Consider the following 19,541-nt stretch of genomic DNA (forward strand, 5'->3'; position numbering starts at 1 on the left):
TATTATTCTAGAATCAAATTCACATAAACATTTTTAATCGTCTATATATCTCCCTCAGTTCTTAGCCGCTGGATGCGTAGGCTGCCTTCTAAACTCAAATAGGGACAGTCGTACATTGGTAAGTGGAAGTCGGTAAATAATTTTTTCGAACAATTTGACGCTTGTGATTTTAAAAACGCTCGGATCAGATTTCATGCCAAGCGATGGTAGTATAGCTAATACAAATTATCAAGAGATATTAAGATAATTTTTAATTATGCGGTTTTATGCAACTTTCATGATTTACTTGAATTTGTTTGTCTTTAGATGCTTGCCTTTATCATACTGTTGTTGACTTCAGTTGTCATGGCGATCGGGCTTATAATACACGGATTTCTCGCGGCAGCTAATGAATCTTCTTCCAAGAATTGTCCCACAAATGGTTATAACTGTGGAGATGAGGTAAGATGAAGTTGCATTTAATTAATACATAGATCATATTTCATAGTATGTAGTAAATTGATTGTTGGTGGTCAAAGCTTTCCCACAAAATAATGTCATTTGATTCTCAGCTGACCTAATAATGTATGGCATCCTGTAAGTGTTTGATCTTATATGTTTAATGTTGTTATTTCTTTTTCCTCTCATGTTCCATATCTTACTTTTTCCAACTGTCAATGTAACACGGAACATCGTTAAATCAAATTCCCCTGTTTCGAATTTTATATTTACTGTTCTTCTTTCCTTACCAAGAACAATGTTTTTATTTCGCCAGGCACTTCGTATATGTTTAGACGTTGTCATGGTAATGTTTGGTACACTAGTAATATGCGAAGCCTTAGCAGCTTGTTATTTAGTTCAGACTATTTATAATGGTGAACCAGCAGATCTTATATTTGACCCAAAAAGGTAAGGAATGTAAAAGTTTTCTAATAACAGATACTTGTAGTTATATTCTTTGGCTAACAAACAATTTGACATGACACTTTGTTATGAATTTGACATGCTGAATTCTAAATTGGCCATGTCGTAAAAACTAGTAGTTTACACTACTATTCGGGCCATTGACTGTTTGATAAGGTTCTTCCATATATTTAATATTAGTATTCTCTCGTGAACATCATATCCTGTCGGGCTCTAGGGTCAAGTTAACATACTCAGTTGTTGAAAAGATAGTATTATTGATGAGAATGATAAATGGCCGACATTTTCCATGATTGAGTATTCTATATATTAAAGGTGACACTGGCCATTCAGGCGTTGAAATTGTTAATATCATCTTACCTTGTAATTTATTTAAATCGAAATTTGTTTGTCCATTATTCAGCCCACCTGCACATACATCGGAATCACGATTGAATAACTTCAGTACAGCAACGTCGTCTGAGAATCGGTACAGTGAAGATCCATTGGCTGATTCCAATGAAGGTGCCCCGCCTAGAACTCTGGCCCACGTGAATCCAGCATTTTCGGCCACGATCACTGCTGAAGATAAAGCAAACAAACGCAAACCGCGCTCTTCTCAACAACCCCGTCACACAGAGCCTACAGCCAGGCCAAATAAAAACAGAAACCAGGACAAGGTAGAAATAGAACAGTTAGACCATCCACCCAGGGTTATCACGCCTACACGCATCCGGTCAAGCAACGACCATGAAGCAGCAGTTCAAATGATGGAGACACCCGTAACATCACGGGAGAATGTCGTGATTCTGAATCAGCAATCCCCATATACACAGTATGGTCATGAATCAGATGATGATCCACGGTATGTAACTGAGCCTTGTCGCACAGGTCTGTCCACACCCAGTTTGGCACCTGCCTCTCCCTGGGCATCAAGCATTCATCTGCAATCAGATGATTCTGGCGCTCCTAAGGTACACAGGTATGATGACGTAGCATCAGAGCCAGAAAGTGCACACATGTACGAGGAGGTGCCACTTCAATTAGAGCCAAGGCAAGATTCCTTGTTTGATTCTGAGACCAAAAGTTATACTAATCCGCATATGGTATTAAATGATGAAATAAGTAATCCCGACTCCAGATATGCAAACTCAGATGAGAATGACAATCGTGCAGTCGTGCATACATCATGCCCCCAATCACCAGATTTATACAGAGGACCATCAGACGAACCAGTCTTCATTGTCAATGATGCTGCTGACAATTCACATGACAAGTACAACCCGCATGCAAGACATCTACAGAAGGCAGCTCGCTCAAACAAGATGAAACCAAAGCCATACAGTGGTGAAGATGAAAGGTTCACGGAGGGCTCAATTAGAAAAAGTCTTGAGAAACTGTATGGGAAGCCAGAAGAGGCACACTTAGGTGTGATAGGCAGAGATAATCAATCAATCCAGATGGCTAATATGAATGAACCACATTCCCTTCTAGCTGATGGCACTCATCATAATGGCAGTGAAGATGGTTTCCCTGGAACTGATACACAGAATGATTGGGAAAATCATCTTAGACGTAACCCATCTCCTGTCGAATCAATTGACACATCAATCAGTGAGACCTCTAGCGATTCAACAAGTCTGTCAAAGGAGCACACTTATCATCCAGAACAAGAAGATCACTCAATTCCCACTACTCGTGGTTATGAAACTGACCCCAATAACTACCAACGCACACTCCCGGATGATGAGATGGTAATTCCTGATTGGAACTTTGCAAATGGCCAAACACGGTCAACATATAGAATGGATGAGCCTGGCTCACATAGAGCCCAACCATGGTCAGGAAGCAATCATGGTATTTTTGGCAACCCCAATAGCTCTTATCGAGCTGGAGTGCCTGTCAATGAGGCGACGATGCATGGGGATATGGCGTTGCCAGACTTTGCTACAGAAAGGCCGACACGACAATCAAAAAGCACATCTTCTATAGATTCAGATGGTCGTTTACCAGCCACTACAAGCGGATATTACCACAATATGTATCGATCTTCCAATCGAGTATAAAATTAAACCCACACGTAATTTCAACTACTACATATGCAATTGTGCCCTACGTATGAAAGCTAAAAGCTGTGTTGGATTATGTTCAAAAGATGGTGAAAATGGTGTTAGACTTGAAGAAAGACTTTTCAAAGATCATACTTTTGTTGAATCTAATTGTTCCCACATTGATATATTTAATCTTATTTCAAATATTTCGGTGATAATAGTATTTTGTTCTCAAATTTATAATCAGAATTTGAGTTAGAATAGAAATTAAACATTCTGAGGAAGCACTTATGTATTACCCGATCAGATCAGCTTAACACTTTATTATCTTATTATTATAATAATCATAAACATTGGCCACTGTATCTATAAAAATTATAATAACAGTCTCATAATGAAAAATGAGATAATCAGTGATCCGTGTTACTTTGTATTTAACGTCAACATATTGTAATATATTATAGTGGATTCGGTGCCTAGGAATGAAGCGAGGTACAGTGAGTTGGGGTGGAAATGAGTAGACTGTGATGGAAGAGATTGGATGGGTGTTGCTCAGGCGAGGTGAGTTAAGGTAGGGTTAATTAGCGTGATACTGGTAAAACTCGCAGAGTAGAGTAGTACTCCCGTGAGAGTGACATTATACGCATAGTACAAGAATATATATACTTCAAGCAGAGTGAAGTAATAGTTCAAATAGAGGAATAAACTCCCAGTTGAGTAATACTGCCAATAACGTAAAATAGAGTGGAGTCGAGGTTCTATCAGAGCAATACTTCGATTTGAGTTGACTGATACATCAAACAGAATATTACTCCTTGAAGAGCCGAGTATAGCAACAATTCTATTAGAGCGTAGAAATCCTTCAGAATGAAGAGATATCAAGCAAAGTAATACTCCAAGTAGTGCAGAATGAAGTAAAATTAATAATCGAGTGTTCAGAGTAATACCCCCAGCAGAATTGATAACACTTTCAGTCAAGTAGCGCTTCCAGTAGATTAATTGTGGTTAAGAAAATCATATTGGAATATTAACGTCAGAACGAATATGTTAAATAGTTTAAATTATTCACTGAAAACAGTACTCATTATAAATATTTATTGAATGAAAAATATTTTTACGTTGAAGGTTTTTGGTGTTTTTTTTATTTCTATGTAGTTTGTATGTTCATTAGCATAATTATGCACATACTAACATTATAATGTTTTGATGTTTCAGTAACGGACTTTTCTACTAACTTTTTTTTAAACAATTAATAATTACGGGTGATGTAGATAGATAGGTGATGTAGTATGGACTGAAACAAATATATTAACAGATTACTACCATAATACCAAGCCGATACTACAGTTAAATACGTTGGTGGTGGGTCTACATTTACTTGTTTCCTTGGCAACTACGAGTGTGTACTGTATATTGTGCATTCTACAATTGTGTTTTTTCTTCTAAAAGTTGTTCTCGAAATTTTATTCTAGATAACTTTGCAACATTTTAAAACTTTCAATTTACTGTAAATATATTGTTTTAGTATGCATCTCAATCACAAAGGTATTTTTATATTACAAATTACTACAAATAGAAAAATATGTTGTAAGGAATGTACGTGTATATTTTCGAGATTCACAAATTCATAAAACAATTATACTTTAATGCAAAGACTAGGATATTTTACAGACGATTGATACATACTGATTGATACTATTGATAATTTGAAATCAAGGAATGCATTCGATCAAGTTTTTAAAACGTACAGCGTGCGTTATCAATGTAATGTTTTTACACACGTTGTATACGTCGTGTGGGACTCATATCAAACACGGCGCGTCATGACGACAGTGGCTCTTTACGTGATTAGAACGATTATACCACACGTTGTGTTTGAAGGGCTCAGCAGGACATACGACGCAAACAAAATTATATATAAGCATATATAATAGAGGGCGTAATTTAGTACCACCGCTGATAAACACAAACATATATTGACCTCAGTTGACCTGTTAATGTGTAACATATTATAAATAACAAACCCAAATAAATATATCTAATATCAATATCACGTGTCAACACTGAGCATGTTTCCCGTGTCTTGTTTGTGCACGTCGGTTGGAAAATGCCTTTATAGGTTCTTGTTATATCGCTGGTTATTGTTTTAGAAATTGTTTTTATTTAAATTACGCAGACATAATTATTAAAGGTATGATACAGATAAAAGTAAATATTTGAAATGTATCGGTAAGCAGTCGTAAGGACTGATTTCATTAAAATAGACAAATAGACGAACAAATAAAATATTAACTACATTCCATGTGTGTGATAAATATGAAACATTCAACGACCAATAACCGCCTACATTATATTGGAGACATCACTTAAGTCCACCGAACTAAGGTCAAAGTCTGCATCTGATATCAACTAGACACCCTAGCTCAGCAAACATTTCCACAATACCTGTACAATGTTACGAAATTATATACTACAATATTAGTATTTATGGTTTGATAGGTGTTTTATTTAATAAGTTTGTTTCTACTGATATATAAAACGACAATTGAGTCGATAGAACTTGTCTGTCAGTGGTTTATGAAGGGACTGTGTCTTTATGCAGGAATAAAGTAGTCCCTAGTGTACAGCTTTCTGAAGAGTTAGGGACTCAACTATAGTTGGATTCATGAAGTTTTTTCGTTACTAAGTAGTGAATGTGATGATTTCATAGTGTGCCACCTGCCTCACATTGAGGTTCATTGCAGTTATCTATCAAGATTTGGCGTGAAATGTCGGCCATTTTGAAACCAGGTTTTTGCTAAAGACATTTTCAAGTTATTGGTACACAGGTAAGATGTCAAACACATTGCATGTCATCTCTAGGTGTATACGACTTGAATATAGATACACGAGAGCCCGAAGAGACTATTCGAAGGGAGTGTTAGAATATACCAGCCATGCGTAACGGACCTGAACACTCGTTCCCAGTAGTTGTTTAAACACATGCATTCAGGACTTGTAAACTGACCCCAGCTTCCCGCCTAAACTAACAACATAAAATAGTGTGAATATTGTATACTGTTTATCGATATACAAATGCTACCAACACAAACACCCGTGTGTATTGTATTGCTGTTACGTCAATCTTTATGTGTGAAATAGTTTAGTGAAAAACTATCGTATCGCAATTTTGTGCTCACGACTTTTATCAATCTAATGGATTGGTCAAACAAACAAGATTACAAAATTATATCGTGGATCTGCTAGTAAAATTCCAATTCTAGATACAAAAAAAAAGTTGTGTATCTATTTTCTACAAAAAAAATATGTGGAAATGATATTCATTACAACTGATCAGGAGTACATTGAAAAAAAAAGATTCTTCACAGTAATGGCAGAAATATCATTTTAAAGTCGTATAAATCGGAAACGGGACCAGGGTATTAGTAAACAGTTGATCGAGACGGTAATGTAAACAGAACTATGGCGATGCGTTATTTTGTGTTAAAGAATAGTTTACTGTCCCGTATCACTATGTGATAGATCACTATTAATCAATGACGTCACCATAAACAGAATGTATCAATTTGTTACTAAAATGTATGTAGTTATTCGAGCATGGTACGAAAAATATCTCACGCCTACGTGTTTTATTTATTTTCGTTGACAGGAATCACGCTTACATATAGTGAATACTAACTTATATTAGTATGCCTTGCTTACTTGATGTAGAAGTATTTTTTTTTCAGTAGAGAGCTGTTATTCGTCAACTGAGAAAGGTCAAACGTTAAAGTTATAATCACTAATTTGTCTGCCTCCGTGTACCCTAGGTGAGCCTCGATACCAGGACCCACATACAACAGCCTGCAATTGGAATTATATATTTTGCTGTGACACTCTATAAAGATGCCGAAACCTGTTGAAGTAATACAGAACTTTGTGATTAGCATAGCCTTTGGGCTAGGCATGTGCCATATAGTATTAGGGTTTTGTACCGTCGGCGTCGGCACAGCGATTATGATTTTTAAGTGTGTTGGTTGGATGCTGGCGGTTGGATTGTGGGCTGGATTTATGGTAAGTATGTCGAGAAATGTGCCAATCAATCATTATGTATTTTTGTTGTGTAATCTTTGCATGAATCTGGTTTTTTTTCTTTGTAAATATGGGTGTTTTAAAACTGTTGTTTCTTATGACTCTGTCAATGATTCACCGACCCGTGAAAAAACATCGCTGTAGCTCTTCGCGCGTGTTAACTGTTATTATTATTATTATTATTATGGTTTTATTTCAGACATAGTCCATATATAAAGAAAAAGATACAAACAAATATGTAATAAAATAAAATGACAAACCATACAGATTTGAAAACTATACTAAACTATTGACATTGTTTTGACCTGTAACTCTAACAGAACGCATGTTTTTTTTATTGCAGTTTTTGATTACTGGGTTCATAGCAATAGCAATGAGGTGGTCCAGTGAACCCAGAGGATTGGTAAGAATAGCTTAATCTGTCACATAGAGACAATATTTAGTTTTAATAGCGAGTGTATACTAGTAGTGCCATAATAGTCACGCCGGTCAAAGTGCATGTAAAAGTTGAATATTAAATATTAGGGTAATCACGGTCAGGTACCTGTAGTATTAGTTGATCAAGTTTTCCCATTTGTTTTCATGTGCGAACCTGTGTCATGATTGGCGTAGTCGGATCAAAATTCGATGTCAGTTCGCCAATCTTCTGTCACAGGTCGGTCGCATATTCTCAGCCGCCAGTGTACATCGTATCTAACTACATCTGATCAAAAGACTATTCAAGTTTTGTTCAGGCAGTTACTCTCTGACTGGTCAATATATTCGCGGCCTTCAGCATGAGTTCTAATGGTGGCTAATCCAACCATTACCATGCGTAATTTAGTCAGATGTAGTCGAATGCGATGAAAACCGGCGATACATGCATCGGATTGTAATATGACTATGGCGTATAGAGCTAGTATCAGTATAACGTGTAATTGTTAGTCCATCTTTCGATAATATACCACAGTATTTCCATAATTGGCATAAGGCATCCTCGTTGATTAAATGTTCTAATAGAATGTTTGTTTTATATTTTTGCAGTCATACGGCCTGCTTGTCATGAGCATTATATCATGCCTGTTAGGGGTTTTTCTTGCTATTTACGGATGGTATGCTGCCACGCAGGAATACTTCTCTTTGTATTGTAATCAACAGTTGGAAAACGACTATGTGTGTGTCGATGAGGTGAGTTTGTGTTAGTGGTCTAACATTTGAAATCATAGGGTTTGCCGGAATATTTGTTGAAAGAAATTGTATGCAAGAAGATGTTGCACAATCAAACAAAGTTAAAACAAAAATTGCGCTAGCTACACTCTTACAGCCACCTCAAGATTTCAAATGGCTACCCTCTCAGATGAGTGTCACCCCTCTGAATACTGTATTTCGTGAACAACACGTAGTACATGCGCACAAATGTTGAAAAGTGTTCTAAAGACCCAGGTTAGCTAGACCACGTGTACTGATTACATACATGCAATTTAATTGAAGCATGAATGAATATGTTCTTAATCCACGTTGTTATGTGTTTCAGACAATTAGAATGTGTATTGACATTATCTTGGTGGTATTAGGCTTGCTCGAAGTGGAGGTGTCAATAGTATCTGGAATACTTGCCTATCTAATGTTTGAAGCCCCGGCCATTGGGCCATTCAACTCAATAACCGGGTATGTATTATTTCAATCTCGACATATTGATCACGCATATCACAGTATTTCCACGTTTCGTCAGTTACTAGTAGTCAACACATTACAATGGGCATGCGTTATGAATAACTGGTACGTACTATAATAACATTGAACAGAAGCGTAGTATTTCAATTCACATGTTATTGACCAACACAGAATAGACATGTACAAATTCGACACACAAAACGCAAAATGTAAAGATTAATTAATGATTAATACTACTTTATGATATTTTGAGTGTACATCGCTTGTGTTTACTTAATAGAAATTATTTTACAGTATTGTACACATTTGTACATGACAGTGCACGCTATATTTACTTACGCCCTCATACCATTGTTTATCCATGTATCTAGCCATGATATCGCCCCCTGTAGTTTGTCTTAATATTGTATTGATATTAAGTACAATAACTTGTGAAAATGTTCACATATTGTTTTGTGGAATGAAAACATGGCATGTATACCGAAAACATGATAAACCATGCATAATCTGTGCAATAAACCTAGCCCTGACAGTATCACACGTCTAATGTTAATATTATTTTTTTTTCATTCAGATTACCCTTTGGCAAAGAGAAGGAGAAACAGTTCAACTTACCACGGAGGGAATAGACCCGGATACGATGAATAGAACATTCAGCATTCAGAACACCCGCCACATACATTCGATTCACGTTTATTATCTAGTTCAACAGTCGTAAAAATTTGTATGTAATTTTTCCCTATGACGGAAGTGAGCAGTAGAGTTGGATTATGTTCGAGAGATGATGTAAATAAAAATGATGTTAGGGTCAAAGTGCCAAAAACGAACAATCTTGCAAATACACTTAAATGAGTGCAAACAAATCATATGTTTGCGATACTTAAAAATAGAATCCTGGGTGGGAAACACTGTGTTTGATCTAATTCTCACATTATATTGAAAATTGCCACACTCATTTTGATGTTATTAGTTTTTTGTTTTAAAACTTGTGCTAGGATAAAACTGTTAAACACAGTTGTAAGAAACATTTTAACTTTCGCATCTATAGATATTTATATACGGCTAGGACCTTGTTATATAATGCTTGAAATCGCAGACGCTTTTGATCTTTGAATAATAATACAGACAATCACTGTTTGCAGAATGTTCAAATTAAGGCAATCCAGAAAAAAATAAACTTTCGCAACTTAACATTTAGCATATAATAGTCAATGCATTTAGAGTGGAGTAGATGGGGGTGGGATGTGATTTTTTGTTGATATGGTTGGGTTATGGCATGGTGATACTTTAAGTAGAATACAATACGTATAATACAATGATAGTGCCACTAGAATAATACTTACATCAGAGTAAAGTAATGATTCAAATAGAGTAATAATCCCACTGGAATTGAGTTATACTCTCACAAAAATGGAGTAATATTACCAGTAGAGTTGGGTAATAATTCTAATAGTCCATTGAAATTGTGGGCAACAGTTATGGTGGACGTAGGGAGTATTGAGGGCCAGAGCTCCGCTCTTGAAACAAGATTTAGTTGAATGCCACAATTGCCTGTCCGATTATTTTTAGAACGTATCGAGTTTCTGTATTTGGTGAATATTTGAGAACAATGTTGTAATCAATTGACCACAAACAATAAGAATGTCGTTTGTATACTTAATGTTTTTTTTATACTTATGTGATTTACGTTAAAATGGAATGTTTTCATTTAAGAATTGTTTTTTTTTAGTTTACTCCGAATAAAAGACACTTCACTGACTTTCCATGTATGGTCGTATGATTTCATATCAATTACAAATAATTTTAAGAATATTTAGAACTTTTAATGGATTATTGATGGAGTACTGTAATTTTACACTCGCACAGTAGTACCCGTCATCGCATAGTGTATATATTATTATCTGACACAGGAAGATCATTTATTTATCTTGATGCAGTTATTACATCCCAGTGACTACATCTATCAAGGCCAGTAATCCAGGAGAATGAGATTTAAAAACGGCCACAATTTAAAGGTAATTTTTTTCTTTGGGTTTTGGAGACAAAATACAAACCGGAGACAACAGTTCGGTTACTTGAATCCAAACCAAAATGGTGGCATGATATAAAAGCCTGTGTTAATATTAATATCAAGACGGTCACCGTAAAACATATTTATCAAGAAGTTTCTTAGGGCAGCAGTTTAGATTTGAACTTTCTCAGATATATTATACAAGTCTGCAGCTATCTCGGCGATACAGTTTGTCGATCATCCACAGCACATTCACTTTCACAGTGAAATTGTACGTCCAAGGCCTGGTACACTACATCATCCAGAATCCATCCATATTGTAATATAGGCTTATAAATATTTAAATACTGATTTTTGGCTCGTCCCTATTGCAGTCCTTCGATGGCGAAAAGTTTTCTTTCAGCATTTACTAAGAAAGTACTCTTTCTTTGTCCGATATAGTACCCGCTTCCTAGTATCTTTGTTTTCAACAAAGCCCAATTACTAAGAAAGTACTACTTCCCTTTTTTTGTCACAAACAGTTTACTAGTTTTCTTTCAATAATACATGTTTACTAGGAGAAGACATGTAGTTCACTATGTGTGTACAGGACGATGTTACAAATCATTAGCCCATTAACCTTCTATACGTAAAGTGTTGCATAACACACGTACCCTGAGATAACACGCAGCCCGCGATGAAGCTGCAGAAAAACACACTCACAACTCACCACATTCGCAGTATTATGGCCCACACATTTCATCTAAAAGCCATCTAAACATAGCTCTTCGAGTCATTAAAATTATTTATGAAATCTAAGTGAGCTGTTATTATATATAAATCATAACTCACTGCATACAGTTGTTGCCAAGTTCGTGAATATACGTCTCGACGTCCAGTATCGTAAATATTTTCAAGAATACTCGGGAAATGATACATTCAGATCATTCACCATCACATTTTAAGGAGTTGAATCTAAGCAAAATCATCTACGGTCAACAACGAATCTTCAAAATGAATGAATGTTAAACAAGAACAATAATTCACTTCACTGGTTATTAGAGGCGCCAGTGAAAGCACAATTTGGGATATATAACGACCAATCGGTGATAATAGTAGCCAGGGGTGGGGAGATGCATTTAAAATACAGCTTTATACAGAAAGTTTTAAAAGTATTTTTTTAAGCATGTTTAATATTTGTTCTTTAATATTGCATCTGGATAAAAACAGAAGATGGTTTAATGATCATATACAGTCATATACAGACTAACCTAAAAATACAGGTACACTATATTTAAAAAATAACTCGTGTTTTCAGTTTTTCATCGAAAGAATACTGCTATATATACTTAATGCTATTTTCAAGATGCAATCTCACATTAAATTATTTGATGCTTAGAAATCGCAAAGTTGTCTACAAAGGATCGAGTGTTATTTCAACCAGTTCAATTTGACTTTGGCTACTTATGATTATGAAACACCCTCTATAATATTTAAAAAAAATAAAAGTTGAACCTGAGCAAAGTAAGACTCCCAGAAATGTAGTATTCTAGTTAAACTACATGTGGAGTAACGTAATACTACCAGTAATATGAAGTAATACTACCAATAGAGTAGAGTGAAGTAATTATTGCATTGGAGCAATACTTCGATTGGAGTTGACTGGTGCTTCCGAGTTGAGCAATACTTCCAGTAGCAATCCTCGAAGTAGAACAGCATGAAGAGATATCAAGCAAAGTACTAGTAATACTCCCAGTAGTTAAAACAAAGTAATACTTCTAGAAAATTAAATTAATACTTCTAATAAAGTAATAAAACTCGAGGCAGTTTAGAGTGGAGTAATATTTAAAACAAATGAAAGTAATAAAAGTAAAACAATACTTCCATTAAAGAGAAATGATACTTCAAGCAAAGTAATTCTCCCGAAAAATTAAGTAATACTGTGTATAGTAGAGTAATACTACCAGTTTTATGGAGTGATGTAATGATTATATTAGAATAATACGATTGGAGTTGACTGGTACTTCAAGCAGAGTAATAGAGTAATTGGAGCAACACTTATAGTGTTATAGTAATCGTCCAAGTAAAACAGGTATGAAGAGATCTCAAGCAAAGTAATACTCCCAGTAGTGTTGAGGGATACATCTAGTAGACAGAAGTAATACTTATAATGATGTGTTGGGAGTAATACACCCGTCAGATTTGAGTAACAATCCAAGTTGTGTCAAGTGATACCTCCAGTAGAGTAATTGTGGTTAAGTAATTAATATTGAGATATTAAAACGAATATGTATGATTCATTGAAATTGTTATCTTGCACTCATTACAAATATTTATTGAATAAAAAGTATATTTAGTTGAAGAAATTTGGTTGTATTTGTCATTTCTATTTCCCGTTGAGTAAATGGTGTAATTTGTATATTTTCTTTTGTTATCAGCGTATGCGCCATATTATTATCATGTTTTCTTAAAATGATTTTCATGTTTCAGTCACGGTATTTTGTGTCCGTATCAAACACGTCATGGCGACCATGACCTTTTTAAATACTTGGTTTAATCTTTCCGTACGGCGTATTTAACAAATAAATAAGTATGTTGACCTAGGTTGAACTTTTAATGTGTAACATATTATAAACACCAAATTCCAATGATTATATCTTATATCAATATCACGTGTCAACATGTAAATGTTCCGTGTCTTGTCCTCATGCACGTAGTAATGTTTATGTTATATTGCTGATTCCTGATTTAAAAAATGCGGTTTTTTTGGTATTAAAATTATCCAGACACAGTCATTAAAGATGTTGTTGTCCATATTAGTATGATGTAGATAAAATAAAATGTTTGAATATATCTGTAAGTAGCTGAAACGACCGATTTTATTCAAATGTATAGACAAATAAAATATTAACTACATTCCATGTGTGTGATAAATATGAAACATATAACGACCAATAACCGCCTACATTATAACGGAGACATCACTTAAGTCCACCGAACTAAGATCAAAGTCTGCATCTGATATCAACTAGACACCCTAGCTCAGCAAATATTTCCACAACACCTGTACAATGTTACGAAATTATATACTACAATATTAGTATGTATGGTTTGATAGTTTATTGTATTTAATTTAATCTTTCTACTTATTAAAAAAAATAATTTCTAGTGGATGGAACTTGTCTTTCATAGGTTTATGAAGAGTCTGTGCATCTCAGCGGGAATAAAGTAGTCCTTACCCTGTAGGTTTTCGAAGAGTTAGGGACTCAACTGTAGTTGGATTCGTGAAGTTTTTCGTTACCAAGTAGCGTTCGCGATGATTTTATAGTGTGCCACCTGCCTCACACCGAGGTTCATTGCAGTTATCTATCAAGAATTGGCATGAAATGTCGGCCATTTTGAACACCGACTTTTGCTAAAGTTATTCTCAAGTTACTGGTATCCAGGTAAGATATTATTGCATGTCATGTCATCAGGTGTACACGACTTGAATATAAATATCCGAGAATCTGAAAAAAGGTATTCGAAGGGAGTGTTAGAATATACCAGCCATGCGTAACGGACCTGAACACACGTTTCCAGTAGGTGTTTAAACACATGCATTCAGGACTTGTAAACTGACCTCAGCTTCCCGCCTAAACTAACAACGAATTATGCTGATACATCTAACTCACATAAAATATTGTGAATATTGTATAATGTTTATCAATTTTAATTTACTGCCATCATAAACGATATTGTGCCAGTGTGCCAAATATTTGCCTCATTTTCATCCCAGTGTAATTAATAGTAGGGCGTAGTGGTACTGAAACCTCTTTCAATGGCTGCTTTAAAACATACTGTTGATATATTCGAGAGTCGCGACTCTGGGGCACGCGCATATCAACGCAGAATACTGTAAAATGACTAGTTTTCACTGGGTTTAAATTTCACTGATTTACCATTTCAGGCATATTCACTGGGTTTTAAATTCACGGTTTCGTCATTTAGATAATGTGTTCTATGCGAAATTTTACTTATTCACTGTGTTTTAATTTAGCGCATTTTCCAGTCAGCGAAATAAGCTAAATTAAAACCCAGTGAATAATTACCCCCTTTACAGTATATAGTATTGCTGTTACATTGTCTAATGTGTGTGATTAGTCGTGTGTTGGTCATACATATTCAACGTGTGCAATGCCATAAGCAGTTTTGTGGAATATCGTAATTTTGTGTTCACGACTTTTGTGAATCTACAAAACGGGCAATCAAACAATTTCTCAATATATAATAACCACATTGGTTTGCTAGGAAATTGCAGTTCTGGTAAAAAAAGACAATCCATTTTGAAATAACTTTGTTGTAATTCCAATATACTCAAACCAGCCAAATTGCGTTTTTTTTTCAACTGATCTAGAGTGTTTTTAAAAAAAAACAATATTTTACATTAAAAACAAAAAATATTATGACTGTTGTTTTAGCAATGTAAACGGATATTATTTGTTTGTTAAGCATGCATTTGTAGAAATCTGTAACAGTAACTATTGCATTAGTAAACAGTTATCGAGGTGTGAATGTAAACAAAATTATGACGATGCGCTAATCTGAATTATGTCCACTGTATCACCCTGTTAGACATCAGTTAATCAATGACGTCACTGTAAACAGACTCATCAATTCTTTACTAAAATTCATGTTGCTATCGAGCATCGTACAAAAATATCTCACACCGACGTGTTTTATATCATCATCTTTTGACAGGAATCACACTAACATGTAGTGAATTATACTTTTATTACTATGCCTTGTTTATTTGGTGTAGAGGTAATTTGCAGTACAACGCAGTTATTCGTCAAGTGAGAAAGGTCAAACTTTAACGTTATAATCACTAATTGTCTGTCTCCGTGTACCTAGGTGGGCCTCGAGATTAGGTCCTTCTGCTGAAGGCACACTGCTGTCTGTAATTATAATTATATATCTTGCTGTGATTCTCTATAAGAATGCCGAAACCTATTGAACTCGTACAGAAGTTTATTTGTAAGATAGCCTATGGGTTAGGATTATGCCATGTTATATTGGCTATTTGTACCATCGCCGTCGGCGTGGCAATTATTGCCTTGAAGTGTTTTGGTTGGATGGCGGGAGTTGGAATATGGGTTGGAATTATAGTAAGTATGTCGAAAAATACGCCATTCATGCAATAAATCAACATGTATTGTCATTATGTGATCTGTGTATACACTTGTACATTGTAAATACGCATGTTTATGATTTAAAAGTGTTGTAAGAGGGGTGATTATTACTCATGTTATGCTTAGTAGAGAAAAACATCTACAATGTCTAGTTTATTTATTTATTCACTCTGCATAATTGTCACACCTGTTAATTGTTGTTAATGACATTAAAAAGTGACAATACCCTGACCTATGACCACTAATAGAAGGCGTGCTTCTTCTCCAATTTCAGTTTCTGGTTACTGGGATCATAGGAATGGCAATAAAGTGGTCCAGTGAACCCATAGGTTTGGTAAGAATATCTGAAATTGTTTTCTGTCAACAATTAGAGGGTTCCGATTAATATGTATTCATGGTTCATGTACGGGATTAAACTTGAAAGTTTTCATTAAATTTTTATTTGTCTTACTTTAAATTTGGGAAAAGATATATTTTAATAGCAAGTATATACTAGTAGTGCCGGTCAAAGTGCATGTAGAAGTTGTATATTAAACCTTGGGCTTATCGCGACCAGGTACACTATTTGCGACACGTAAATAAGTTAAGGCTGAATTATATGAACCATGTAACAAATAGTAGCATGTAAACCACCTTGCACCAGAAATAAGCTTGTATTAACGCAATCACCCAACACAACAGAGTGTATCACTTACTGTTAAAATAAGTTCATCAAGTCTGTATATTAGTATTTGTTTTCATGTTTGTACATGCAAATAGACGTTCCGTTCGCCAATTACGGGTCATCGTTCGTATATTTTCGGTCGCCGTTCGCCTATTTTCGGTAACCGATCGTCTATTTTCGGTCGCCGATCGCCCCGCCAGTGTACATCGTTTCTAAGTACATCTGACAAATAACTACACAATAGCGTTCAGGAAATTTGTCTCTGATTGGTCAACATGTTCACCTGCAGCATGAGTTCTGAAGGTGGCTAATCCAATGAGAACTTAGCGCGATTTAGTCAGTTGTAGTTATAGGTGATGAAAATCGTCGACCGGAAGTAAGCGAAAGAAGCCTTTTTCATATCGGGCTGTGGCGTATACAACTGGTAATAATGTACGTTGTATTTCCATAATTTGCACAAAGTAGCAATTCATCGCCGTTAAAAAGATGTTGCAATATAATGTTTGTTATATCATTACAGTCACAAGCGTTGCTAGCCATGAGTATAGTATCCTTCGTGATGGCGCTGTTTCTCGCTGCTTACGGATGGTATGCCTCCACACAAGAATACTTCTCAATGTTCTGTAATGAAGAATATCTGGAAGCAGAAAACAAGGACAACATGGACTATGAGTGCATCCATGAGGTCAGTTTGTGTTTGTTTCATTTACCTCTTTGAATTTGTCCACTTACAATGGTCAGTTGACGGGCCTTCTGAATTTACTCGGATGGTTATAATACTAGATGTACGTATGATTGAAGTGGGCTCTAAAGCTCCTAGCCGGCTGGTTATGAATGATCATTTTACATACATATAAATGAAGCTTCGACTGATATGCTCTCAATCCACGATGTTATGTTTTTTCAGTCTTCCAGGATGGCCGTTGACATTTCCTTGGTAGTAATTGGCTTGTTAGAAATGGAGGTGTGTATATTGTCTGGTGCACTCGCCTACATCATTCTTAAATCGCCGTCCATTGGTCCATTCAGCTCAGTAACAGGGTATGTATGTAATATTTCAATATTTCGTGTTAAATATGAGTAAAATGTTGAGGTACGCATATCACAGTCTTCCCACGTTTAGTGAAATAGTCAGCTCCTAACAATGAGCACATGTTTTGAATAACAGGTACGTACTTTAATACGATTAAATTTGTGAATGTCGCTTTATTTTGACGGAGTTCTTATGCACCTAGTTAATCATGGTACTTTTCAGTACTATTAATACTTAAAGGGCGGCAGTCGTTGTGCCGCGTCCTGTTCGATATGGGACTCATAGCGACGTACACAACGCGTGTAAAATACATTGTTTATTTACATGAAATTCGAACACGCGCTGCGCGTGCGACAGACATTTGCGTCTACCCATAAGCCTTTGCTTTTTAGCGTACATTGTTATCTTCGTTTAGGACTCAATTCCAGCGCGTGCGCAGCCTTGATACATGAGTATATTATGAACACTGCTCACAGAAACTATAAACACTCATTAGAGATGCACTACAGCAACAGTTTTTCTGCATTGTATACATTTTTACATGCAGTGCACTAATAATATATATTACCAGTGGTTTGTCTAGATAACATTATTATTGTATTATTAATATCAAGTTTAATAACCTACGTATATGTATACTTTTATTGTGTTTACTAGTAAGAACGGACGTTGTAGTGTGCCAACAAACAAAACAAAACATGAGTGGTTTGCTTATGAAAAATCTGTGTTATTTATTAACATAAACCGAATTTTTTTAATTTTAGATTACCCTTCGGCGAAGGGAAAACATTCAATTTCCCAGAGAGGAAATCAACTACTGAGCCACAATACTTGGACAGTGAGGACGATGAGGAAGCAGTGATGACAACTGGGGAAACTAAGTATTCAGAAGACCCGCCACAGAATTTGGAGTCCCAATATGATCCGGACCCTATGTATTCAACGGCCGATGAGATAGAGAAGGAGGAAGCTATCGCCTTGACTACGTTCCCCGAACGATCAGCGTCTCATTCATCGCGTGAAGGGGGTCCTCCGGCGGAGTATGCGACGGTTAACAAGACACAGTCACCGTTATACCATGAACCACCGATCACTACAACAACAGTGGGAACAGCAAATGCACCGGTTCCACAGCAGGCAAAGTACGCTGGCGATGAAGATGAAGAAGATGGTGATGAATTTGCTGAACCTTTACTACCCCAAGGAGGACATCAACGAAAGGGCACACGTAAGTACAGCCAGTGTAACTGCATAGTCACAAGACTGTGGACGTATTTCAAGTGTAATCGAAATACGTGACATATATGCATAATTTACGTCATTAATGCCAACAATTATGTATAGTTTAACCCCATGCTACCAGGTGACCTGACTCTCTAACAACTTTCCTTTATTCCACAGTTCCCCCTCTGAGGCCTACAATGGAAGTGGTACGTCAATCACTCCTACTGAAAGCAGACTCTAGCTCCGACAACACACCATCGAGTTCTCCAACTAGCAGCACAGATAGTTCACGATCAGAGACCAAGAAACATGACCCGAGTTCTGGTTCTCTGAAACGTGCCAACAGTGAAACCACGGTTTGAACTGGAAACAATGAGCTTTCAGTCCATTATGTGTACTAACGAATGCAGAAAAACAAACAATTTAGTCTTTAAGTGGTAAATGAAATTAGTATTTGAATAAACTAGGCCATACGTGTTTAATTGAAGATAATATTCTTGCATATTTTATAATTCTGGCGGCAATATTAACAATTGCATGGTAGGCATTTTTATTTCGATTTGAAATATACACAGTATCGAATTGCATTTGTTTGCCAATACAGTAACCAAAATCAATTTTATCCTAATTTAGAAACAGGAATATAGAAACACATTTTGTACGTGCATGTTTCAGAATTGTGTAGATCAATATTCATAACAATAATACTATAATGGGTTGTTGATATGATATGTACTTTTGAAATATGTTGATTTTTTTATCATTGAATTTGATAATACTGCCATTCAATTATGATGATGAT

General features: G+C 35.7%; 1 protein-coding gene across 1 annotated transcript; it reads left to right on the forward strand.

The window, feature by feature from the left end:
- The first annotated feature begins 6,742 nt into the window (after positions 1-6,742).
- On the forward strand, positions 6,743-19,161 carry LOC100374015 (uncharacterized). Its single transcript, XM_085496457.1, has 10 exons — positions 6,743-6,986; positions 7,348-7,407; positions 8,028-8,171; positions 8,518-8,651; positions 15,614-15,794; positions 16,093-16,152; positions 17,003-17,167; positions 17,390-17,523; positions 18,280-18,743; positions 18,917-19,161. Exons 1-10 carry the CDS (start codon positions 6,819-6,821, stop codon positions 19,099-19,101), a joined length of 1,695 nt encoding a protein of 564 aa, XP_085352583.1. The 5' UTR covers positions 6,743-6,818; the 3' UTR covers positions 19,102-19,161.
- Positions 19,162-19,541: the final 380 nt, after the last annotated feature.

This window comes from Saccoglossus kowalevskii, chromosome 1, assembly GCF_978046115.1.
Source record: "Saccoglossus kowalevskii chromosome 1, keSacKowa6.1, whole genome shotgun sequence".
NCBI classification, from domain to species: Eukaryota; Metazoa; Hemichordata; class Enteropneusta; family Harrimaniidae; genus Saccoglossus; species Saccoglossus kowalevskii.

What these genes read in the sequence shown, in the direction of transcription:
- LOC100374015 (XM_085496457.1), top strand. Translation starts at nt 6,819, where the DNA reads ATGCCGAAACCTGTTGAAGTAATACAGAACTTTGTGATTAGCATAGCC. An exon ending in CCATTCAACTCAATAACCGG is followed by an intron (nt 8,652 to 15,613) that starts GTATGTATTATT and finishes TATCTTGCTGTG; the next exon opens with ATTCTCTATAAGAATGCCGA. An exon ending in ACTATGAGTGCATCCATGAG is followed by an intron (nt 17,168 to 17,389) that starts GTCAGTTTGTGT and finishes ATGTTTTTTCAG; the next exon opens with TCTTCCAGGATGGCCGTTGA.